At 53.5% G+C, this 18,956-nt stretch overlaps 4 protein-coding genes across 4 annotated transcripts; 2 read left to right on the top strand and 2 right to left on the bottom strand.

Moving 5' to 3' along the window:
• The first annotated feature begins 862 nt into the window (after positions 1 to 862).
• Positions 863 to 5,526, top strand: COCSUDRAFT_25968 (UDP-glucose 4-epimerase). Its single transcript, XM_005643562.1, has 9 exons — positions 863 to 1,079; positions 1,262 to 1,349; positions 1,565 to 1,616; positions 1,739 to 1,788; positions 2,125 to 2,260; positions 2,829 to 3,030; positions 3,450 to 3,549; positions 3,940 to 4,108; positions 4,740 to 5,526. Exons 1-9 carry the CDS (start codon positions 1,037 to 1,039, stop codon positions 4,932 to 4,934), a joined length of 1,035 nt encoding a protein of 344 aa, XP_005643619.1. The 5' UTR covers positions 863 to 1,036; the 3' UTR covers positions 4,935 to 5,526.
• A 324-nt stretch (positions 5,527 to 5,850) lies between these two features.
• Positions 5,851 to 8,471, bottom strand: COCSUDRAFT_19874 (NAD(P)-binding protein; the record flags this gene model as incomplete). The annotated part of the gene is made up of 8 exons (XM_005643561.1): positions 5,851 to 5,990; positions 6,150 to 6,320; positions 6,643 to 6,817; positions 7,125 to 7,216; positions 7,460 to 7,601; positions 7,845 to 8,003; positions 8,142 to 8,283; positions 8,404 to 8,471. The coding sequence occupies 8 exons, from the start codon at positions 8,469 to 8,471 to the stop codon at positions 5,851 to 5,853; spliced, it is 1,089 nt and encodes a 362-aa protein (XP_005643618.1).
• Positions 8,472 to 9,232: 761 nt separating this feature from the next.
• COCSUDRAFT_9113 (histone-fold-containing protein) lies at positions 9,233 to 10,403 on the top strand (the record flags this gene model as incomplete). Its single annotated transcript, XM_005643560.1, has 4 exons — positions 9,233 to 9,337; positions 9,529 to 9,597; positions 9,853 to 9,982; positions 10,315 to 10,403. Coding segments are annotated over 4 exons (393 nt in total), but the record flags the coding sequence as incomplete, so codon positions are not given.
• Positions 10,404 to 12,019: 1,616 nt separating this feature from the next.
• Positions 12,020 to 18,190, bottom strand: COCSUDRAFT_44854 (hypothetical protein; the record flags this gene model as incomplete). The annotated part of the gene is made up of 13 exons (XM_005643559.1): positions 12,020 to 12,569; positions 12,776 to 13,042; positions 13,332 to 13,504; positions 13,761 to 13,861; positions 14,169 to 14,316; positions 14,686 to 14,895; positions 15,297 to 15,431; positions 15,847 to 15,964; positions 16,309 to 16,551; positions 16,876 to 17,030; positions 17,212 to 17,394; positions 17,833 to 17,972; positions 18,052 to 18,190. The coding sequence occupies 13 exons, from the start codon at positions 18,188 to 18,190 to the stop codon at positions 12,020 to 12,022; spliced, it is 2,562 nt and encodes an 853-aa protein (XP_005643616.1).
• Positions 18,191 to 18,956: the final 766 nt, after the last annotated feature.

Raw genomic sequence — 18,956 nt, 5'->3', positions numbered from 1 at the left:
ACAAAGTCGAGGTACTGTATGCATGAAGCCTACAGCTGGGTGCAGCAATCAGCACCAAGATGCACCTGCGCAATAGCGGCGCTTACTGAGCACCCACACAGTCCCTGTGCACGCCAAGCCTGTGGCTTCGTGCAGCCATCAGGGCCTAATGGTGAGAAATATGATCGGGCCCATGATATCAATTACTTTTGCGCTCAATTCTTAGCGCATGCGCACAGGCAAGGCAAATGTAGGAGACCTTGCGCATCCAGAGAATTTCATAGAAATATGTCAGGATGCATGCACCGGTAGTACTCAGATTATTTGGGTGTCAGTCTCACTGTAGTCATAGCTTCTACATAGCTCCTATCGCAAGATCCAGTTTGCAAAGGGCTTGAAGCTGCTTTAAAGAGAGGCTTGGAGTGGCAAATTTGATGAAAAAACCAGAGATTACAGACTGCCAGGTGTAAGAGTACTGCGGCATCATTGTGCGCCGCAATTTACACAGCACATGTAAAGGCCTTTTATGTTGCAATGGTACTTTCATAGCGTTACTGCAGATTTGCGCCGCAGATCTGCAGAGCACCCTGTACAGAGCACCCTGACACATGTGGCATGCATGCGTGCTCTCGCGTGCGACAGTTGTAGCGATGCCCGGCACAAGTAGCATGTAAATTGCCTCAGCAGATTCTAGTCGGAGATTGGGTCATCGAGCGCTGCACGGTCTCAGGGACTCCAAAACTTGGTTCACTTTGTGAGATCTGCACGAAAACGAGTGCCCAACATTTGGCGGGCTGCCCAGCGAGGTGTCCGGTCAGCTTCGGTTGGATCCACTCTGCGACAGCCAAGTGGAGCAGTCCAAAGCCCTTTTGTCAGAAATTCCGGGAGACTGAAGTACAGAATTTCAACGAGGTGCTTTTTCAAAGCGTATAAATTGCTGTGCTATAGAGTATACAACAACATCTAACCTTGGCGATTTTGGTGCCACAACGAGGGTGGCACCATAACTGCAGTAATCTCTGTTCCTCTTCCTTCAGAATCAGTATAGATATCTGCAATGGGCAAGAACGTCTTCGTCACAGGGGGTTTGGGCTTCATTGGTACGCTCCTTCTCTGTAATCATATCAAGCACATCAAGCTAGATGCACGCAGCAGACCTCAGCCTTCTCTTCTCAATATGAACTGTAGAATTGCGACAATGTCTGGACTATTTTAGTCTGGTTGAGAGGATTCCCAAATTGTGCTCCTTCTGGCACACCTCTTCAGGCTGCAAATGCTGCAGGCTCCCACACGGTGTTGGACCTCGTGGTTCAAGACTACGATGTCACCATCATCGACAACCTCGACAATGCCTTCCCGGAGGCATGGAGGTTGGTCCCTGTAGTACCGTTGCACCTGTGTGTCACGCCATACTTTCTTGGCTGCAGCAGCCATATTGTCATCCTGGAAAACGACTATGAGTATCGTACCGCAAGCAGCAGTGATATGACAAGTTCAAGAAATTTTGGTGCGACTCCAAGGCGCTGTAACCTATAGCAGAGGTAGAGACGAGCTCAGTCACTTCTGAGGATGAGATGCCCTGCAGGCGGATGAAGGAGCTGGCTGGTGACAAGGCACATATGATGAAGTTCATCAAGGTAACTGTTGTCACATGATGTGAATTGTGCACACCCCCAGCGCAGATCAGAGAATAACATCTAAATATGAAAGGTGTCCAAGGTCATGCACCGGACAATGACAAGTATCTTGCAACGTCCAGGGCGATCTGCGGAATTTTGATGACCTCGACAACATCTTCAGCGCCACCAAGTGAGTCACTGGCGCTTGAATATCTCATCTCTGGCCTGAGGAAATCTTTTGAGTGACTCAACGAGGAGCCCTTCACTCGAGTGGCACATACGAGGCGGCGATTGAGATCAATGAAGCCATTTATGTGGTGTGTAGCTTGTTATGCATGGTATTCTTCACAGGGTGGGGAAAGGCATCTTACTCAGCAAGTCTCCAAGTTTCTGGACCCTGAGATGCCAGCTTGACCTGCCAGACATAAGGAATTTGCTAGGAACTGCAGGGAGGCAAAGACACCCTTGACTGGGGCATGGTGACCCTCAATTTTTAGAGTGTTCAGAGATGATCTGTGTCCGGCAGGTTCGATGCGGTGATCCACTTTGCTGGGAGGAAGGCGGTGGGCGAGTCGGTGCAGTTCCCCATGCTGTACTACACCCACAACGTGGTCGGCGCAGTCAACCTGATCGAGGTCATGCGCAAGCACAACGTCAAGAACGTGCGCGCTCAACCTACCAGCCACCTGCATTCATGTGTTTCACCAACAGAAGAGTCCGTTGCCCTTGTTGTCGAATTCCCATCTGTCCTTGAGGGCGACATGGCATGATGCTGCGTTGGTGCCACTCAAGTATGTACTTCACCATGAGTCATCTGGAAGAGCTCTTTGAGTGGCTTGGTCAGGCAGGACCTTTCTGGGGTTGCGCAGTGCAGGTATCCTGCTTGCAAGCCCTTGGCATGCATCTTCTTCGCAGCCAATTTCACCCGCATTACATGAAAGCCTGGCCAGAAATTTCCAAAGCTGTCATGGTCTGTGCATGCATGCGGTCACGCACCGTGCCTCTGGCAGGAACATCATTAGTCTAGATGAGGGAAAGAGGAATGCAGACATTGAGGCAGTATCGAACCAGTAATATCATAAGAATGCGTGCGCTTACTAGGAAGTTGTTTCTGGCTGCGCAGATGGTGCTCTCCAGCTCGTGCACGGTGTATGCAGACATCGGGGCAGTATCAAGGCAGTGATAATACAAATGCATGCGGTTAGTAAGAGTTCAATCTGGTCTGCGCAGATGGTGTTCTCGAGCTCGTGCACGGTGTACGGCAACCCGGAGAGGGTGCCCATCAACGAGGAGCACCCACTCAAGGCGCTCAGCCCCTACGGCCGCACCAAGCTCATCATCGAGGACATCTTCCGCGACGTCGCCGCCGCCGAGCCCGAGTGGCGCATCATCCTGCTGCGCTACTTCAACCCCGTCGGCGCGCACCCCTCAGGTGTGTTTCCCCGTCTGCAAGCTTGAAGCCAAATTCAATCTGCTTGTCCATGACGCACGCCTCATGTTGGGATCTCTTGCTACAAGTTTGGAATTATCTATGATAGTGTGGGGCCATTGCCCAGGGCATCTCTTTCGCGGTGTGAGCAGCAAAGATATGCTAGGGGCGACTTGGATGTTGGAAGATGGCAAATTCAGGGATGTCTGGCCCTTCGGCGCGCATGTTCTGGTTTCAATCACAGCGCAGAGGCATGTGCTTCGTGCCATGCACCTGCATCCTTTGCATGTGCATGCATGACCTGCCGCAGACCTCAGACTGTGTACATCATTAGCAGCCTGGGCTCTGGGGATCTGCCAATGATGGAGCGCTCACAGACGACACTGACACCTGCTAAAGTTGCACATATGCTGCGTGCGCAGGCAAGATCGGGGAGCACCCGGTGGGCATCCCCAACAACCTCATGCCCTACGTGCAGCAGGTCGCGCTCGGCCAGCGCGACGCGCTCAGCGTCTTCGGCAGGTACCACTCTTTCCCATTCTCTATCAAAATGCTCCCTTCATCGACTCTAAATTCTGAGTCCTCCACTGCTTTCAGGAAAATGTTCCCTTCATCGACCCTAAATTCTGAGTCCTCCACTGCTTACTGGACAAAAACTTACTGTTACAAGGACCTCCTATACACTAATTCCATGCTAATCTTGCCTTTTGTCCCCCATTTCCATGCACTGATGTATGTAGAGGGTCCATCTGGGTTGCTTGACCCAGTTATTGATCTCCCCCTGGAGTTCTTGATGTGACTGGAATGATAACCACGTTGCATGTGTAGCAGACCCTGAATTCATCCCTTGATCCCCTGATGTAGCCCTGCATTAAGTGGACAGAGTTCCGACAAGTAATGGTGATTTGGCAGCGACTACCCGACGCGCGACGGGACGTGCGTGCGCGACTACATTCACGTGATGGACCTGGCGGAGGGCCACGTGGCTGCGCTGGACAAGCTCTTTGCGTCGCCCGACATCGGCTGCACCCCCATCAACCTCGGCACTGGCACCGGCTCCACCGTCCTCGAGATGGTCAAGGTGCGCCCACGCAACCAACAAGCATCCCATTCATAGCTTTCGATCTCTTTTGCAGGTCTGTGAAAGCGGCCGTGATTTGATGGAGCATGCCGCTTGCTGGTGTGTGGAAGGAATGTGCGTTTCTGGCTACATGCATGCCAGAGTTTCCTTGGTCCGGATCAGGAGCCGGGGCAAAGAGTCTCCCTGCTATTCAGTGTGCAGCGCAGTGGGGTGCTGTGAGCTGCAGATGCTATGCTATGGCAGCAGAGATACAGGAAGCATGCAACTCTTTTTTGAGTCTGGGCAATGCAAGCCATGCTTGGCAGCTTGTGACATCCTCTGTTGGCGCGGCAAGCTTGTGAAGACTTTGGCCTTCATAAGTCAAACGTGCAGTCTTGCAATAAAACTCGGACTGAGTGCCATTCTTGCGCGCATGGGCATGCATCCACACTTCCTAAAATGTGCAGATTGGGAAACATTTACCGAGCATTACCAATACAGCAGAATTTTGGTTTTGTCAGCGTGCACGCCTGGTACGCAGCTTGGGGCTCCATGTTGTTTCTGCGCTGAACTCATTTGATGTGAACGCTCACTAGAGTAGATTTCCGATGGTCTCTGGAATAAAGTGGAGTCGGTTACCCTATGCGCGCAGGCGTTTGAGGAAGCGAGTGGCAAGAAGGTAGCGTACAAGCTGGTGGACAGGCGCGCGGGGGACAGCGTGGCGGTGTGGGCGGCCACGGAAACAGCCGAGCGCGAGCTGGGCTGGAAGACCAAGCTGGACATCAACGACATGTGCCGTGACCAGTGGAAGTGGGCCTCCCTCTACCCCAAGGGCTACGAGACCTGAAGCCGGCCCGCGGTGCCGACAGCGGCTGAGGGGCCTGCAACGCTCGTCTGCTCTGCAAACTCGCGTGATCTGCATGGGTGACAGCGGCTGAGGGGCCTGCAAGGCATGGTCTGAGCTGGTCTGTGAGGCTGAGCGGCATGCAAGAGGGCTGATCTGCAAGGCTGGGTGATCTTGAACATAAGGCCGAGAGGCCTGCAAGGGTGGTCTGATCTAGTCGGCAAGGCTGGCAGGACTGAGCTGGGAAAGGGCTGGTCTGAGCTGGTCTGCAAGGCTGTTGCAAGCTGAGCGGCCTGCATGGCTGGCAGATGCGGTGGTTGTGTCAGTTTCGGACTGTTCCGTGTAGAGTTCGGTCAGGTCTGGGGGTACACTTGGTTGGCTGGCTGTGATATCCCGCACGTTGCAAGAGGGGGTCTCTAAGTGCCAGGTTGATGTGCTCAAAACCATGTGGCCTGCCTAAAGTGCAGGATGTGATAACAACCTGAAGCTTGAGTGCAATCACTACAAGTGCCATACAGTTCTTTGCTGGTGACCCCATGCAAGCTGTGAGATAAATATACGTTAAAATTAGCTGTAAAGAACTGAGCAGGCATTTCTCAAGCTGCTAAGTCAACCACTCGCTTACAAAAGACCAGTTTATACTTTGTTTGAAAGTGCAAGCCTTATACTTGTTTGAAAGTGCAAGCCAAGGGCACCCTTAAGGCCTGGCTATGTGTACTGCTGGCACAATTATATATATTGGGCATATCTCCATCAGAAGAGATAATGCTTTCTTGACTCAGTGTTAAGGACCACGTCTACCCATTGGACAGGTGCAATTCCAATAATGTTCGATCAAGCCAAGAGTGCATGCAAGACATAAATAACAATCGCAGGAAATCAGCGTAAGAATTCGAAATCTTCTGGTGTCACTTCAACATCATATCTGTCTTCCTCCCACGCTAATATCTCTTGGCAGCTTGCCCTTGTCGGCAGACAAGTCCCAGAGAGCTGCAGCCAAGTGCTGATCATAACTGGCTGGCGCAGAGGGCACAGCTCTAGTCTGTGATAGGCCTCTTCCTGCCAAAGAACAGCACACTGAACAACACATCTCTCGCATGGCATGACTGACCACTCAATGAGGAATGGGCTCAGGCAATAATGTGACTCACTGCAAATCAGATGCCTCATTTGTGAACCTCCATTGCATGCAAGGTCTTCAGGGAAGCTATGAATCACCTTGTGTCAGTCTCCTGAGCGGCCAATCAAGAGCACTGAGGCTCAGCGCACGAAGTGCCCACCCTTGCATTCTCAGGTTCCCAATCACCCCTTGTTGCTGGCCCTTAAATGCTGTGATTGCGGGCCAGGCAAAGACTCCCCTTGCAAAGAACTGCAAACAAGCTAAATTCTCTTCAGGATGCAGCATCCACTTTGCCAAATCGTTTGGGTCCTGCAAGACAATTCATGTCACAGAGTGTGGCTCGCATTGGTGAGCACAGGATTCTCCCAGGAGCTCTGTCTTACCCATGTGCTTGTGTGTGCCTTCTTCAACAGCGCTTCACCCTTTCGTCTCCCCAAAAGCCCTGCACAATCATGATTTCGGAAGCAAACATGAAGAAAATTTCCGTTCATTAGCCTTAAGATATGCTGGGACATTAGACAGATCGCCAAGTAATCACAAGATCCAATACCAACGCAGCTGCAGCCCTCGCAGCCAAATAGTAGAGCTCACCTGGCTTTTTGGGCTGTCTTTGCCACGGAGCTGAGGCTGCATGCACCACGGCGGCTGCGCCGTCGCTCGGCGGCGCGTACAGATTCTGTATGAGCCACTTCAGCGGCTGCCGGGTGAACAGGCTCGAGTCCTTGTAGATGTTTGTCGACACTGCGCCGGGATCCACTGCACATGCCTGCAGCACGCCTCCCGCTCAGCTGCCTGCTTCCCTGCTGGTGTGGATTCCCATGTATTATCTCATCGCCAGAGCAGGGTGTTACTACATTAACTTACACTTGTTGTAAGTGAGTACTCCCTGGTGCACATCAGCTGGATGACACTAATTGTGCTCCTTCACCTTCCCCTCTGCTGCACTAGTTAGACGGTCCACTGATAGTTAAGATGGAGACTGTGAGGACTGCAGGCAATGTTTCTTATGAAGTGTATGTGCCTCTTTGCAGCCTTTTTAATAGTGCACAATGACACAATGTAGCCAACCCCACCTGGACTCCCAAGTGACCCAGGCGCCTCTGCAGCTCATACGTGAAGAGGACATTGCCCAGCTTGGTGGCCTGCAAAGCACCTATAATTCTCACTCATACACCGGCAGCCTGTGCATCAAGATCTGCGCAGAGTGACAGAGGCGAAGCCACCATGCAGCTGCACAGCCGTTGCAGCATGACATCCTGGCGAAAAACATCCTATCAAGTCAAGCATCTCTGTCACGCTAATTATGATGAATTGACACAGTGAATGGGAACAAGATCGTGTTCTCTGATGTCACATTGTTGGGAAAATCCTTGACTCACCGGGTACTGTCCGCCGACGGCAGTAGCACTTCTGGAGAGGAAGTTGGCAGGGTTCTCAATGAGGCCATAGCGGTGGGTCACTGATGACACATTGATGACTCGCGAGGGCGCTGACGCCACCAGGCTGCCCTCAAGCAGCCTTGTCAGCATGTAGGGGCCCAGATAGTTGACCTGAAATGCATACCAAAGTGAGTGTCTGCTCCTCTCCTTCAGCCAGGGATCATGACCTGAGAGATGATGTCCAAGAGAGACTTGCTAGCCACATTCGCAGCACAGCAGTGCTAAAATGGCCGTGCCAAGCAGACATAGCAGGCGCCCAGTCACCGCAATTGAGCTACCTATGGATATGGATGGATACTTAAGTTGAGCCATCGAATGCATGAAGATGCAAAATTGCCTCTGACAATAAAATACCTGGGTCAGAAGGGGGACTCCATCCTCAGAGAGGCCTTCTGACAGGTAGTTGGCGCCTGCGTTGTTCACGAGGACATGCAGGGGCCGGTTCTGCTTCTGGTACTGCGTGGCAAAGCTGCGGATGCTGCTGGGCTGTGCCAGCTCCAGCTTGGGACCCACCTCGACATTTGCCCCTGGATGCACCCTCCTGTGAGCATTCCACAGGCTTTGCAGGCTTTGCTAACCATATGATGTAGATGTAGGTACTTTTCCTGGTGTCCCTGGTTGTTCCTGGCGTTCCTGGTGTCCCACATAGACCGCTAGAGATGAAATCCAGTCATCAGAAGTCATTGAAAGGGAATTTTGCCTGATCATGGCTGCTGTCTCCTGCCCAGCTTCCTGGTTGCGGACAGCCAGGACCACGGTGGCACCCATACCAGCGAGGGCGAGGGCAGTCTCCCTGCCTCACGTGAGCACACACACACCTCAATTGGATTACCTGTGGACTGGGCACTCCAAGGTTGCTCTTGCTGAAGGAAGCATGCGAAGTTGACCAAACCATGAAGACCATGTCGTTCACCTCCCGATGCCAGATGTCGCCCCAGTGACTACAACCGTCTTCCCATGAATATTCCAGTCGTCAGCCATCGCTGATCGCGACCTCCTGATTCTTTCTTCTCGAGTGATCTGAGGCAGATCAATCAACTGTCAGGCGTCTCCCTTTCAACATCATTGGCTCACTATCCAATATATATCCACAATGACACAGTGACCACGCTTGTGTTGCATGTTGCTCTCATCGAATAAGCAAAGCAATCAGATTCAAATGGCACGAGACCACCCGCTGACTCGGTGAGGGTTGACTGGACTGTCTCTGAACCAACAACGAGGCGATGCGCCAATCGAATCCAGATCTTTGACTGTGCCGGCCGTTGAAATAGTTGAATCGTCTCTTGGTGTGCTGCTTGGGATTGCGCCTGCCACGAGGAAACTGTCTGATAGCAGGTGATGACGGTGGTGTGCCTGTCTCCTGTTCTTAATGCTTAAACGTCTCTTCCATTAAAACCAAGGCATGAGATTATCACGTCTGTGTTAATCTATACCAGCGCACGAATGTGACTGTAGTACTGTTCATGCGCTCCTCTTCTGCGTTGCTCTGTGCCATGTGGTCGAAATGTGCACGCCATCAAGACAATAAAGGCCCTCACTGTGTTCACTTGATCGAGATATCACTTTAAGACTTCAACTTGCAGTAAATTGCGAAAGTTGACCGAAATGCGAATCCAATTCCAGAACTTGCTGGTAGTCTTGATGACAAGGACGAGTCATCAGCACTGATGAATCTGCTGTACCCTTCTGAAGCATCTCAATTCTTATTTATTCCAACACAGATTCTTACAAGGATGAGCGGTCGCGGGAAGGGCAAGTCAGGCAAGAAGCAGGTCAGCCGCTCCGCAAAGGCTGGCCTTCAGTTCCCTGTGGGCCGTATTGCCCGCTACCTGAAGAAGGGAAAGGTAATTAATATCTCCTTGAGTGTTGCCTCCTGAACATCTGCTGCTGTTGCCCCATCATATCATATGTTAAGTCTATAAATTGGTGTGCTTGCGGATCATCAAACAATCGATGCTGCACCGTGCTGTGCACGGCAGACAAGAGCAGCCACCATCCACAGCGACTAATGTGATGAGTTCTTGCTGCGTTGCAGTACGCGTCACGTGTGGGCGCTGGAGCTCCCGTCTACCTAGCAGCTGTGTTGGAGTACCTGGCTGCTGAGGTGAGTTCCCATATGCTTGTCTTGTCACCAGCAGACTTTAGCGCTGGACCAGAGCCATCCGTGTGGTTGTTTTTCTGCCTTGCGAGTCACCACACATGCTATCCTTGTGATCAGCTGAGCTGACCATCAGCCTGACAAAATTTGCAGCGCAAAGCATCTGTATGCAGTTCATCTACGAGCAATGTTTGTTCCCTGGGTCATCTGCTGTGAGATCCGCCCTGCAGGTTCCAATGTTGATGAACATTCTGTGCACAGGTCCTTGAGCTGGCAGGCAACGCTGCCCGCGACAACAAGAAGACCCGCATCATCCCCCGCCACATCCAGCTGGCTGTGCGCAACGATGAGGAGCTGAGCAAGCTGCTGGGCAATGTCACCATCGCCTCCGGTGCGCTGCCACTTTTCAGATGCCCTGCGCCTACCCGACCAGCTGTTTCAAGTGCTGTTTGTCAGGTTGTCAGTGCCTGTGACTTGCAACTTTACCCATGTGGGTGGATTCAAGATTGTCCCTCATCAGCAATGCAGATTGATACACAGTGCTGGGTTCTTCAAGACGCTTTTCTGGTACATTCCCAGTGCTGAACCCCTCTTGGGCGCATCTTGGCGGCAGCTAGAAGGGTAGCGTCTCATCTCACTGCTTACCAATCCCTTCCTAGGAATAGCAGATTGGGGGCGGAAACCCATTCTACCATGTATTGACTGCATGATTTGCTCGCACAGGTGGTGTCCTCCCCAACATCCACAGTGTGCTGCTGCCCAAGACCAAGGGCAAGAAGGAGGGAGCCTCTGGAGCTGTGTCCCAGGAGTTCTAGGCTGCCAGCAACTTTCTTTCCCCAAATGAGAGCAGCGTGCCCCAATTAGCTTGTAGATACTGTAGGGAGATGGAGATGTCAGTTGCTAAATAGGCAGGGATGCATGGTAGAACAGTAGAATGGCTGGCAATCTTGTCTGTCAGGACTTTGCATGCACAAGTTGATTTTGCTGCGGAGCTGAAATTATGCGCTCATGCGTAAAGTGATGTGTTGCAACCAACTGGTATGCTTGCCTTCCTTGGGAATGAGAATCGGAACATGCAGTGATTGTGCAAATGAAGTCCTCATCAATTAGATGAGACACCGTGTGCATATGCATGCGATGGTCATCATGATCATTTGGGTCGTTGTCTGGCAAAATGCTTGAGCTCCGAAGCGTGAAGTGCAATCAAGTGCATGCAAGTTTTTGGGCACACCTTCTGAGACTTTCGCTTGGGCATTCAAACTTTTAAAATTCCTTTTACAGCTACTCTATGGAGGCGGACACACTCAAAAGCTCTATATAGCATACATGAAGGAGCACACTCAAGCTTGTGGTCACAAACGCAACACTCCAGTCATGCAGCTGCCACTATAGTAGCTACAGCTTGACAATGACTGCCCTAGCAACTGTGTTGGATCCTCAGCACATTTTGGACGCCAGCTTGGAGGGGCACAACGGATTCAGCTTTTCCACTTGGGTATTATCTTGAAGGCTCAAGCTTGAAAGCACACACTTGCCTTGGGTCTAAAGCTCCAGATTTTTGTGGCCGGTGGTGTGTGCGTAGAATCGTAATTTGACAACGTAAACTTGCAGCGCTGAGGCCATTGTGCTACATTCCCACATGTACAAGCTTTCTGTTCATCTATTAGCGATCAAGATAGCATGATGACATAAGGACATAAGGAGGATAAAGGGACAGAAGCCACCATGGCAATAAGGTGACCACGCCCTTGAATGTGCAACATGCCTGCGCAGTGAACTGCGCTTCCAGGAATGTCAACAGCACCATGTGACCATGAGATAAATAAAAATTGATGGCCTGTCTCTAGCTCTTAGACCCTCAAACAGAGTGTGAGTTACGACCCACTGCTTAGTCTCACCACCCCCCTACAAGACACACACCATGCTACTCATGCACAGCATAGCCGCCCGAGCCCCTTGCATCCCCTTTTCCAGTGGTGCCATGCTCGCCATAACTCGTGTGACATAAGCCCTTGGTTGCTCAAGGAATGCGCCCGACTTATACCTCACAAGCCTGTCCGGGAGACATGTCTAGAGCTTCCGCAGAAGCTGTTGCTGAAGAATGCACTTGCTCTCCTAGGCAACCAGAATGCAGTGTTTGGAGAGACCGCATGAGCGTACCCCTCTGTACTTCGGTGGAAAAGTAGGAAAAAGGTAGACTGATCTTCATTGTTGTTCTGCGTTTTCTTCTGCCCGACACATCAGTTTGCATCGTTCCACAGCGTTGCAGTCGCACTTGACACTGATGTTACAGCATCATTTGCATGCCCCTGCAGGTGACTGCATTTCTATCATCAGGCGTCCCTTAGCCCCTCAATTTTGCATGCTCCTGCAGGTGACTGCATGCCTGCGTTATCAGAGGTCCCTCCGCCCTCATTGCGCCCTCGCTCTACTGCATCGCCTCCTTGTGCTTCTCACTCCAGGTGTCCAACAGCACGCCGCCCTCGCCGTCGGCTGCGGCCGCGTCGCCGCCGGCGCTCGAGTCGCCGCCGCTATCCCGGGCCCAAAGCTCGTCCCCGGCAAGCTCCGCCGATGTCGCCACCGCCGTCGGATTCTTCCTCCCACTGACGCGCGCCGCGCCGCGGCCCCGCTTTGCGATCTCGGCACTCGCGAGCTTCTCTACGTTGATGCGGCCGCCGCCCGCTGCCGTCCCCTTTGGCGCAGTTTTCGCGCTCTGCTTCGCGCTCTGCTCGCCGGCGCTCCTGCCTGCGATCAGCCGGTCGGCGGTATCGACGTCTTCACTGTCGTCCTCCCCTATCCACTCAATGTTGTCGTCCAATGCCGCCGACTTGACTCCCTGGGACTCCATGGCTGCTGCGGCTTTGCCGCTCTGCTGCTGCGAATTGGCTTGCGTCTCTGCGAAGAAGCTGTCGATCTCCTCTGTGGCGGCACCTGATGCAGCATCTGCTACGCCGCCCTTTGCAGCCGTGCCCTTGGCCCTGCACGCATCATACATCCTTCTGCTGTTGAATCGTTCTTGTCCAGCATTGCCATTCACTCCTCATGAAATGCACCGGGTGCTATTCCAAGCTCACGCTTCTTCAGAGGCAACAGATCATACGTCACTGGGAATGCACTTAAGCGTGCACAGTTACCCTCCTGCCCCTGAGGAGAATTCAGCATAAAACACAGTCATGGTGCGCACCTGAGTTGACCGGCCGCCGCCTCACTGCCAAACGCATCTGACTCCTCGTCCATCTCATCTAGCTCCTCCCAGTCATTCTGGGGGTCGCCCAGGCTGGAGAATGCTGCCATATCGTCACTTTCGGGGTCGAGCGATTCATCAGCTTCCTCCTGCAACTGGAAGTCGTCCAAGTCGCCAAAGTCGTCCGCATCGCCCTCCTCAGTGTCCTCGGCAGCTGCAGGCTTCTGCTTTGTCGCGCCGGCGGCGGCAGCTGCGCCACTGGATAGCCTGCCCATGCATAGTCAGCATTCACCAAACAGTTGCTCACAGCAGGCGGGCGTCATTGGAAATTTACTACAGCCCTTCTTGCATTATCCAAGCAGCAATCAGACAAGCGCAATAAGCTAAATATAAACCGAGCATGCACCAGTCCTCTGTGAGAGACATAAGTGAGATACATAACATGCTCATGAGTGCAAGCCTAACCTGCGCAGGCCCCAGCACATGTGGCCATAAATGCTCTGTGTGTGAGATCAAACGGTCTCTTGCTTGGGCTTAAGCAGATCATTTGACCCACCCTTTTGAGGCTTTGGAGGCCTGCTGCCGGGGCTTAGACGCGGACTGCATCTGCAGCTTGCCAGAGGGCTTCTTTGGGGCTTTCCTGCGCTCAGTGTCGAAGCTGCTGCTGGCTCCGCTGAGGTGTGCGATGTCCTGCTTCAGCTGCTCCTTCTCCTCCGGGGAGTCGTCCTCCTGTTGCACCCGCAGATTGGTCAGCCTGCAGCAGCGTTCCCTCCATGCCATGCGTGACATCCAGTGTTTTTGTGGATTCGCACTGAGGCTGATCGGGGCGCAGCCAGCATGGATGGCTGCTTGTGGCGCAGCAGCCAGGTGACAATGCAGATGCAGCAGCTGCAGGTGACTTCAGCTGCACAGCGGCCAAGGCCGCCCCCCCTGTAAGGTTCATGATTCTTTTGGGAGTTGGAGCAAAAAGGCTGGATGGCCGTACCTGCTGCGCTTCGCGCCGGCTCTGCCCAGCGGCCGGCCAGCTGCCGGCCGGCTTGAGTACGCGCTTCACCTTACTGGTGGCCACGTCAGCTTTGTGAACCCCTGCCGCACACCCACAAACAACTCAGCGCATCTCCTGACCTACTTACACCCTAAGAACCCCGGCCTTGAAGTTTCCAGCTTATCCAACATCATTGGACGGTGCATTCCACAAATGACCGCTGAGGTGAGGTTGTCATTGCCACCGTGCCATCTCTGCAAGGGCCCCAATCTTATAAGAAGATGCAAATTACTATACTCAGTTGTCCTGCTCAACCTACACTGCTGGTCTATCAAGATCTGACACCTTTCAGGGTAGGATTGAAATCAGAAGCGTGAACAACAAGGTAAACCAGGCAGAATATCGCACCGGCTGAGCCGCTGCTCTTGAGCTGGGCGGCGAGCAGGGAGTTGAGGCTGTTGCGCTCGGCAAGCGGAAGCTTCTGCACGAGGGCCTGAATGGCGTCCAGCGTGCCTGCGTCCGCTGGCTGCTTTGCCCCCTTGCTGCCAAGCACGTCCTGCAACACCAGCAATACAGGCCTCTAAACCCCTCGACTGCAACGGATCAGGGCTGGTCACCCAATAATGAAGCCATCCTTACTTGTTAAATGACTTGGTGCTCATCAAGATTCCAGGGGTTCAGAGAACTTGAGATGTGAAGACTGCCTTTGTGCATGCTTGTCTTGCATTTCATGCAATGTGGTGCGCCGCTCAGAGGTCATATGGCGCCCTAGGCGCCAAAGGAACACACAACTGCTCTGGTTCCAGGGGCCCTTAATAATTGAATGTTCAAACCCCTTGCTGCCTCATTATCGGTGATGCGCCGGGCTTAGGATCCAAAGAATACATCTGTAAACTCTCAGTACTGAGAAACTCTGAAGGCGCACCTGCGCGGAGGCCTTGGCCGCGATTGTGCTGGCGAGGCTGCCGGCGGCGGAGGCGGCCTTGAGCGCTGAGGAATGTGCGTCCAGCGCAGCTTCGGCCCAGGCCTTGCCGGCATTGGTGCTCAGAACCAGGCCCCCCGATCCCCCCAACAGCGAGGATGCCCAGTCCCCCGTGCGCGCCATGGCCACCGCAGTGTGCTGTGCCAGTGATACCTGCACCAAAGCAGCCACACTTGCTGCTGAAGCCCTTTGAGCCTCTCCCAGGGCAGTGACTCACCATCGGCCTACCATTTTGGTCTAAATTTCAGGTTATAGAATATCTTAATGCTGACCATTATTTAGGTCCCCCTGTGGTTCTACCGCAGTAGCAAGTGCGGCAGAAGCACTGATTGGCGGTTTATTACATGCTCCCAAGGGCAGCCGTCCTGTGTTGTGCAATTAAACGGCGTTCTTTGACTCCGCGCTGATGTCTTGTGCCCTGGCATGTACTGATGGCGGGGCACACAAAGTCTTGGGATGACAAGCGCAGCCAGACTGAAGCTCAGATTATAAGGTTGACAAGGGGTGTCAGAGCGAGGCACGGCGAGGCGAGGCTGACGGGCTTTAGTGCTGACCTCAGCGAGCAGCATGGCGGCGCGCGCGGCGGAGCGGGCCTGGTCATTCAGGTCTGAGCCGGAGCCCGACCAAGAGGCGGCCTCCTTGGCCGACACGATGCCCTCCGCCGCATACTCAGCCGCGCCCAGCCAATCCTGCGCGCAATACAAGTCCATTTTCAAGGTCCTGTTCATGACCTTCAAGAAGCCCCAACTGAGCGCCACACTTCACTGAGTGACTAATATCTGCTTCTATTATTTGGCTGTTGGTTAGCATTAAGTAAACTTTGGATAGATACCCTTGTGACCCTGGACACCAAATGAGCCAGTATGCCCTAAATGTAAGATCCTGGAAAGGCTTGCAGTGCAATTATCAGAAGGCCAGGTTGTGGATGGATTGGATCAGGCTTGGAGGACCCTTTCGGGTTTTAGCCGCATGCATGCTCCCAGACAATCGCCAGATGACCTGACTCAGAAGATGAACATGATCTCCTTACATAAGGTGCAGCTGTTGTATCATAGGGCGATCCCATAGGCAACTTGTAGAAAGAGGATATGATTGTGCCCCGACCTGCGCCTTGGCTGCAGCGAGCGTTTGACCGGTGGCCTCGGCTTCGCGGAATGCCAGCCGCGCGGCCGCCAGCGCCTTCTGCTGCGCCACCTCAGCCGCCAGCACCGCCTTGGCCGCCCTGTGCGCCAGCGTTCCCTCCCAGTCATGCACATATATTTGAAATTGAACCTTATCGCATCCGTTGTCGTGGTAGTCCACCACTACTGGGATGTGGTGGCTGAGAGGCACAAATGAGATGTCCCGAGAGAGCATGGTTTCAATGCAGGTTTCATGCGCTCACATGACGGCCCTTCGTGGCGCAGCATTCTGTGACAGAGACCACCCGCCAAACAGGCACAGATCGCTACAGGCGCATGCGCTCAATGACTCTGACCCAGGCCTGTTCTTTGCATCCCTCTCTTGGTTCAATGCTACAGGATAATGGCCTGTATGGATCTCACGGTCCCAGAGGTGTCAACTCACCCTCCGGGCGAGGAGAGCTCAGCCAGCTCAGCCTGCTCCCGCTCCTTGCGCGCCTTCACCTCCGCCTCGGCCGCCTGCATCCGCTCGGCTTCCTCGTCCTCCTGCTCGTGCTTCGCGGCAGCTTCCCGTGCGATGTTGAGCGCCCGCTCGAGCGCACTCGGCTGGCCGTCGCCCCACTGCTGCTGGGCCCCTTGCGCGGCCCCCCACTCCTCCTTGTGGTCCCCCAAAAGATCCCCTCCTCTCCTGCGCGGAGCCGGGACAGCCGTCAGCGCAATGCACCAGACATGTTGCCGCTCTTAAGCCAACACAACGTGCTTGCGCTGAGGCAAGGAAGAAAGCCCGCTGCCACAGCCACAGCTCCACCATTTATCCCTCTTTCCTGCTGCTTTATTCTCACTTCCCTTCTGTCAGTCTCTGTGGGAACAGCTATACATGAGCAAAATCCAACAGAAGCCCAAGCTACTGTCCTAGAATGAGCTTGATCCCATTTTTTGAAGAGTAATGTGAGTATGCGATGCGGGAGTGATCGGGCCTATCTGGCGGTTGCTTTGGATGCCTGGGGCAGACCTGTTATTCTCTAAAGCTGACACGGACGCCTTGCTGTCCATGCTCGCAATGTCTTTGTGCACATTCTCGGCTACGTTGGAGAGCGCAGCTGCCAGGGCCTCCGGCTCTAAGGTGCTGTCCGGCTCCAGTGCTGTGTCAATGATGTGCACGACGCCCTGGACACAGCAGTGCTACCATCAGATAAAATTCATTTCCTCGTGCAAGAGTTCCCTGCTTCGCGCTCGACAAGGGCCCAAACTGGTCATGTAAGAGATATCTGGTTCATCTGGATTCCCGGGTCCAGGGGTGTACATCTTTTGGGTTGATGGCAGCAGCAGGAACCCCATGTGCGCGCACCCGACAGGTTCTGAGCGTTTTGAGCACTTTGGCGGGCGGCGAATGGAAGTCGGTGATCGGCACCACGATGGCCAGCGCCGGCTGCCGGTCCAGCCGCCCGGTGTCCGCTGCCGGCCGCAGCAGCACGATCTCGTCTGGGCCGAGGTTCGTGCGCAACTCCCGCGGCATCTCCGTCAGCTCTGCCTGCGGTGGCGCAGGCAAGGGGTCCAGCATTAAAATGATTTGATTTTTTTGCTCCACTTATCAGAATTACTTTACCCTACTGATGCACATCAATGAAGAGAGGCATTTGTCCGTGGTGGATGCCGATCTTACTTGACAATTGCGCCTCTAGGGGTCACGGTCCCATCTTCCTGGGAAGATATCCCCCTATTATATTCAGTGGTGATGAGGATATGCCGCCATGCATTTGCTGGACATTGCAGGCACTGGGATTGCAGCTTGGTGGAGGCATTGCACCCAGGTTTGCCACTAGACTAGACGCAGCCCACCTCGAGGCCAGTGTCATTGTTTCCCAGCTGCTGCTCAGGTGTCTGCACGCCTTTGTACATGTGCAGCAAGTCCGCACAGTTGTGCTGAGACTGGATGAGCTGAAAACATCAAGTGGAAGAAAAATCGGACCTTAAGTGGGACACTGTGGTACAGAAGGGCGGCCATCAGGCGCGGGTCTTCTGCAGTCCAGTCCTCCCAAGCAGCGTTTAAAATCGCATCGTCCGTCGGGGCAAATAAGGTAGCCTCGAGCTGCCTGTCCTCAAAATATCCTGCAGGCACAGATGTGGATGCTTGAGCCACCTGTCTGACTGCACAGCATCGCAAGCATCTCCAAAAAGGGTCACTCACCAGCCAGGCCAGCGAGTTCCAGAGACTCTGTGAATTTCGTTAGCTGGCTCTCGCGATTCAAGGCCTCCATGATGCTGGTGCATTGACCGGAATGCTGAAGCGTCCTGGTCCTCAGACAAAGGAGCCCTGTCATAAGCATTGATCCAAGCTCACCATGCATTCATGGAATGCAAATTCAGGTTTTTTCTGAGAATGTATGATGGCGGATCAAATAATGTGATGACACTAGAATCGCAAAATTGGTCCCTTGTCATATCCTATGCAGCAAGATGGGAGGCAGGCGTGGCAAACGCTGGAAGCTGAAGGCCTCTCACCTGCAAGAGATACGCAGGATACGATTGTGATAACAGCACGGATCCTCAAAGGTGTCCATCGCACAGGCAAGGTGTGGCTCAATGGCCACTCCAGCCTCCCCATTGGGTGCACCCCCACCCGAACACAGCCAGCACGTTGCTCCTGTCAACACTTAGGTACGGAGTCAACAGACTTGTCGCCTTCCAGACACCGCCACATGTCTTCCCATGTTCAGCGATCGCCTGTACCCCGCATTTGAACTGTGTTCCAATACCCTCAGTGCTTCGCGCGGCTGTTTGCAATTCGATGTCTCATCAGCCCTTCAGTCCCCCTATCATGGTAGATAGAGACCCTCGCAAACCCTGATGTGAGCACCCACGTGCGATCGAATCGGGCAGGGCAGTAAGCGAAGAAATCTCCCGTGATCGCACTTCACATATCAGGTCCTTGACTGTGCAGGGCTCTTTACCAGTGTGGGGCTGACACACTTCCGGATCAATAAGACGCAGGGGAGCCTCAATGGCAATGCGAGAGACAATCAGCAGCTGAGTTGTTCAGGGGTGCCTGCTCTAGCGGGGCTTCGTAGATCATCGGAGAGTCGTTCTGGGTGA

Source organism: Coccomyxa subellipsoidea, assembly GCF_000258705.1.
Source record: "Coccomyxa subellipsoidea C-169, whole genome shotgun sequence".
NCBI classification, from domain to species: domain Eukaryota; kingdom Viridiplantae; phylum Chlorophyta; class Trebouxiophyceae; family Coccomyxaceae; genus Coccomyxa; species Coccomyxa subellipsoidea.
The sequence above is the reverse complement of the archived record's forward strand: the minus strand, read 5'-3'. Positions and strand labels throughout refer to the sequence as shown.